The 6,000-nt window shown below is 36.5% G+C and overlaps 1 protein-coding gene across 1 annotated transcript in view; it reads right to left on the bottom strand.

Annotated features, from left to right (window-relative positions):
* Positions 1 to 4,131: 4,131 nt before the first annotated feature.
* CFAP54 (cilia and flagella associated protein 54) overlaps positions 4,132 to 6,000 on the bottom strand; it is a gene marked incomplete at its 3' end in the record, with an annotated part of 282,789 nt that continues 280,920 nt past the window's right edge. The window contains exon 68 of the mRNA XM_081309497.1: positions 4,132 to 4,251. Within this exon, the coding sequence (XP_081165623.1) occupies positions 4,132 to 4,251 (120 nt within the window). The remainder of the gene's footprint in view (positions 4,252 to 6,000) is intronic.

The raw sequence follows: 6,000 nt of genomic DNA, 5'->3' as shown, positions 1-6,000 counted from the left end.
ACATCTGTATATATTACAGATTGAAACTATCCTTGAGGGCATTATGTATTTTTCACTTAAGTTCCCAGCCTTTATGAACACTCTTAAATTAGACAAAATGATGTACTGGGCCTCAATCTGAACTAGTCAAAGGAATGTAGGGCAGACTCATATTTATGACACCCTTGAGCTAAGGGTAGAAAGGTGTGCTATGAAAATTAGAACAATAAGAAACTATGCCAAAAGGCACCGTTAGAGGTCAAATGAGTGGGGCATCCAGAAGTACTCTAGGAACTCAGGGGGAGGACATCCTCCTGCCCAGTCACTCAGAGTAACATGGAGGGATTTGCAATGTTATTGTCTGGAAGAAGAAAGGAAGGACAAGCAAACCAGAGGCAGAAACCAAGTTTCTTGTAAACTGAACCATTTTATTCCAAAAATGTTCCATTTTTCTCCCCTGCAATTCAGTGAAGGAGAACAAGTCAGCTGGGCTGGGGAATGTGTAAAGCTGCCCGCATGAAGTGAACCGAGACCACTGCATTTAAGCCTCTGAATAGCTGGCAGGTGGTCAATTTCTAAAGCAATTGCTTGGAGATTGATAAGGAGCAAGATGTGGGAAGCACTTGGGTTTTATTACCTATCACTTAGCCACACTCTTCCCAGTCTTCTCTGCATCCCTCCTCCATTTTTTTTTTTTTTTGCTTTTCTTTCCTCCCCTTTTCAGTTTGTCTTCTGTTATTCTCTGCTATAATTAAAACAAATAGAAAACACTGCAGGTGTGAACATGCTATAAAGCACTTGCAGATACTGTATATTGCATTTTTAAAAAGCAGCTGCAAACTTATTTGGTCTTAAAGAAAAAAGAAACCCCCCGAAAGACATTTTCATCTGGTAGATTTTGAATTTTCCTTTTGTTTGTACTTGAGCCCAGTTCATCATTTCCACAGCACCTTGCACAGAAAGTTCCAGCTTTAACTAGTGAGTGTTGCTCCTATTTTAGAAGAGACGGGGACTTTGTAGAATGATGTTAAAATGGGAAAACTGTGACTTCAGGGTCTGTTGCAGTTTTAGGCAGTATTTTTCTGAGACAAAAACAACACCCAATAATAACAGCATCTATGAATAACTGACACTGGTGAAAAAGTAAAAAATACACTGAAATGTTATATTATCTGCAATAGTTGGAAGGGACCTGCCTTTCCCCGAGGAAAACCGTATATTGGCTTAGACAGCATTGCTTCCCTCTACACCATCGTGTTTCTTGAGGCATCCATTCAGGTCTGCAAGTCATTTTATAAAGTCTCTTTCTAGGGCAGGATAATAGGTGTTTCAATTTTAACTTGAGGCTCAGCTATGTCTTACTCTCCCTTGACTTACAAGTTTTCCAGAGCCATGGAATGGCTTAGCAATGAAGAACTCAGATTCTCCAGTCAAGATTTAAATCCTGGCTCCATCTTTAACTGACTATGATCACTGAGCTTTATGCTTCTGTTTCCCCCATCTGTAACATGGCCTCAGTAATACTCTGTGCATCATGGTCACAATTCTTGGGAAAATACAGGGAGATAATGCATATGAGGTACTTACTAATACAGTGCTTTGCATGGTAACTGATCCAGAAAGAGTGGGCAAAAGTGGTAGTGGTAATGATGGTGGAGCTATTTACCTCCTTTTTTTAGACTCCATGTTGCCATATGGCCTAGGTCATTTTCTTCCATCCATCCATCCAGCCATTCATTGAACAAGTATTATACTATATCATAGATCTCTATGAAGTGTCAGGCATTATTCTAGGCCTCTAGAAAATAGTACATGCATCCTAATAGTTACAATAAAGAAAAATGTGCCAGTCAGGATAGAATCCTGTAAACCCAGTGACTTAGGAAGCTGAGACAGGAGGATTGCCACATTTAAGGCCAGGTCCAGCAACTTAGCAAGACCCTCAGCAACTTAATGAGACCTTGTCTTAATGTAAAATAAAAATAAACAGTTTGGGAATATAGCTCAATGGAAATATGTTCCTGGATTAAATTCCCAGGACCACAAAAATTAATAAATAAGTATATAAAATTAAAATAACAAAAAATGTAAAGCATTCAACTAGTCAAAACTTAATAGTGATGAATAATGGAAGATGAGCATATATACCCTTGGGATGCTAACATTAGGTTGAAATTAATGGCCTTGGGTTTTAGTCATGTTATATTTCTACATGTATATATTAAATTTATAGGTAATCTACAGCACCTTTCTTGCCCTTGGTGGCCAAATTTTGCATAACAAATTTAACTTCATCTATTGAGAAATGCAGACCTTCAAAGTGTTCTCTAACCCAGCAGAGATCTCTCTTTCTCTCTCTCTCTCTCTTTCTCTCTCTCTCTCTCTCTCTCTCTCTCTCTCTCTCTCTCTCTCTCTCTCCATGTTGACCCTCCATGGAGGCCATTCCTTTCACTCAACCCCTTCTATAAATGTCAACTAGTGCCATGTACTTGTCTTTCCTCTCCTTAGTCAACTGTAATGGCACCCCATCAACCACTGATTCAGCCCCAAGTCTCCATTGAAGACCATCCGTAGAGTTCATCTCATTTTCCATGCTAACCGCATACACTGGCTAGGTAGTAGGCTAGAACTCTGCACATGCACCAAATGCATTTCCACGTGTATGCATCTGCCCTCCTACAGTGCCCAATTCTAGAAAATTTCTATAGCAATTTTTCAACTACCCAAATACTTCTGATCCTTAAATGTCTTGCCAAAAAGACTTATGTAGTTCTGTAGGACAATTCTAGTTTGGTTGCTTACATATATTGAAATTCTGTGGATGTCTATATTTTAAAAATCAGGGGCCAACTTAAGATTGATCCTTTTTTTTTTACTTTTTATTATTGAGACCATTTAAAAATACTAGTTACTAGATACTATTATAATGTTTCATAAAAGGAAGGCATTTTTAAGGATTGGGGATATAGCTCAGAGGTTAAGCATCACTGAGTTCAATTTCTAGTACCAAATAAATAAAGTAAAATAAACAAAAAAATTTAAAAAGAAAAAAAATAAAGGTCCTTTTAACACCATTAGGAAGTAAGAAATTCATAATCTGAGAATAAAGAACAATATACTATTATATATTATATTTATATTTAGAAAAATAGATTTACTTACTTTATTTACTTAGCCATGAGTAATCATTTATGGGCCAGCATCTGGACAGCATTCATGTTTAGCATTATTAGATGCTAGACAGTCAGAAGTGCTCAGTCCTCCTCTGCTTTGGCAGGGAAACGGCACTCCCGGTACTCTGACATTGCTACATTAGACACTATACTAAGCATCTCATTGCACCAAATCACTTACTTTGATACATACAATAGCCCTAGGAGAAGGACGTTAATGTCCCCATTCTATAGATGAGAAAACAAAAGCCTAAGAGTTTAAGTTAATTCTTTAAAGTAGCAAAGCTAGCTAGCAAATGGTGAAGTTACTTATTATCCAAACCCAGGTCTATGTGATTGCAGAGTCAGAGCACTAAGATGTAATCTCTCCGAAATATAAAATATGGAAGGTCTAACTGGCTTCAGAGTTCTTTCCAAACCCAATAGACAAACTTCCAGAGTTGAATTGACCACCTGTTGGGGTTAATACATGGTTTCTCAACACTGGCACCACTGACATCTTGGGATGGGTAATTCTTGGTTATTGGAGGATGTTTAGCAGCACCCATATCCTCTACCCACTAGAGGCCAATACCATTCTTCCTCCAGTTGTAACAACCCAGAATGTCTCCAGATACTGTCAAATGTCTTCGATGCAGAAAACTGCTCTCAGTTGAGAATTATTGGTTTAATCCGATCTTGTTGGATGGACATGTCTAAAGACAACCTCACATAAACTACCACAAATGTTAGAATAGTTATGTCATGCACAAACATATTTTCTTTGGCTATCTCTGTAAGATAGTTTGAATAAATACTGGCATTGTCATTTAATTCAAATGCTATGTAAAGCATTCCTCAACACTATAGTTTATAAAAAAAACTCTAGGTTATATAAGAAAATAATCTTGATAGTTGTAAGAGAACAGTTCCAGAAACTTATTTCAAACTAAGAAAAATACCAATAAGATTCTTTCTAAAGTTACCCTGGAAAGGAAGGTTATGAAATAATCGACACTATCCAGTTGAAAAGGCTTCCTCCTGATATAATACAGCCATTAGCAAGATCGAAAAGTCTCTCAAGATTGAATATAGAAGGCAGTGAGATATCAAATGGTACCTGAAAAAAAAAAATAAAAGTGTTGTGAAGTACACTGTTCAAACTGTTCACTGTATTCTCGAAATATCCAGATACACGTTTCACATAACAATTTTATATGAAAGTTAGCTACCTCTGTTGGTTAAAGTAAGGCACAAAGCTTCATACCTCTATAGTGCTGAAATCTCACAAAGTCATTCTATATCCTATTAGGATTTATAGATTAGCCTTCAAATTATCAGGTCCTTCCAAAAATGTAGACTGTTTATATAGTCTTGCTCATAGTTCCAAGCATAGGACTCTTGGCCCTGGTTCTTATTGAAATGCTTTCCTTCCTAACAGACTGGCTGTTGACACATCTCCCTCCCTCATTTTGAGCATAAGTCACACCACACTCAAGGGGGAAATACCAGTAAATTATATCTGGAGATCACTCTATCTGAAAGAGGCACTGAGTTGCCATGACTGAAAGTAACTACAGCCAAACTCATCCTAAGCAGGTTGAAAAACAAGAGAATAAAGACTGCTTCTCTTGTCATAGTGTTGGTTATTTGATTGGGGGAAGGACAGGGAAGAGAAAACAAAACTGATGGAAAGGAAATGAATGTTTACAAAGATCCACTTTGTACCAATATGTTTGTATCATGAATGAGTAAATGCTGTATAGAATGACCACAATGGGTTAGAGCTGTGGGCCTAAGTCACAGTAAGAAATTAGAGGACAAGTTTTACTAATTTCCTGTCTACTTATTAAATAAACCATTCATTCCTTTTATTCTCAAAGAAGCACAATGAACTTTAAAAAAAGTGGAGGCTGGTTTTTGTTAACTTTTTCTTCACTTAAAACAAATGTATCCCAATGATTTCTAGAACTTGAAACAATAAAGAGGCATTAAAAAGTTTAATACATCTCCCCCCTTCCTTTATCAATTCTGATATATAATCAATTTTTTCCTATGGCTTTTGTGTTTCTTTTTTAAACAGGATGACCACCTTTCCATTATTTTCTTCTTCATTAATGATATATAAGAGAACTCCCTTCTTAATTGATTCAGGGAACTACATGGAAGTTAAGAGTGCGCCTTCTAGAGTAAGACTGCCTGGTTCAAATTCAGACTTCATACACACCAGCTCTGCGAGGGGGTCAAGCATTTGATCTGCCTGAATCTTAATTTCATCATCCATGAAATAGAAATGATAATATTACTATACCATATTGTTTTTACAAGGATTGAATGAGTTCATACAAATAAATGGTGCCTAGCATACTGCAATGACTACTTGATAAAAACTACATAATACTATTATTATTGAATCCATCCTTCTTTATGGGTATGCAACAGTTGGGCTGGCCAGCTCCTGATTTGTTCCATCATTCTCTGCAGAGCTCACTTCTGCTTTTTTTTTGTACATGCTTGCCTATTTATAGATAGATAATCCCTGGATATAGTGGGTTTTTATTTCTGTATTACTGATTCTCTGAAATTGTTTTGTTTAGTCAAGGGGTGTTTACCTTTTACATTTTAACATTTCTTTCTAGAATTACTTTCCAAATAAGTTATGGCAATTAACACTTCAACCAGAAATATGTGAGAATTTCCTCAAACCCAAGGTAGCATGTTATGGAATGTCAGAAACCCTCATTTTTGTTGTTAATTTTTGCTATTTCATTATAATTTTTATTCAGTGAAAAGGGAAAAATTTTGGGAATTAATTCTAATTGCTTTATTAATGCATTGGAACTACATATAGTAACCATGCTTATTTTGG

The sequence above is a fragment of the Spermophilus citellus genome (genome assembly GCF_964194105.1).
Source record: "Spermophilus citellus genome assembly, chromosome: 10".
NCBI classification, from domain to species: Eukaryota; Metazoa; Chordata; class Mammalia; order Rodentia; family Sciuridae; genus Spermophilus; species Spermophilus citellus.
This window is presented reverse-complemented; position numbering and strand designations above follow the sequence as displayed.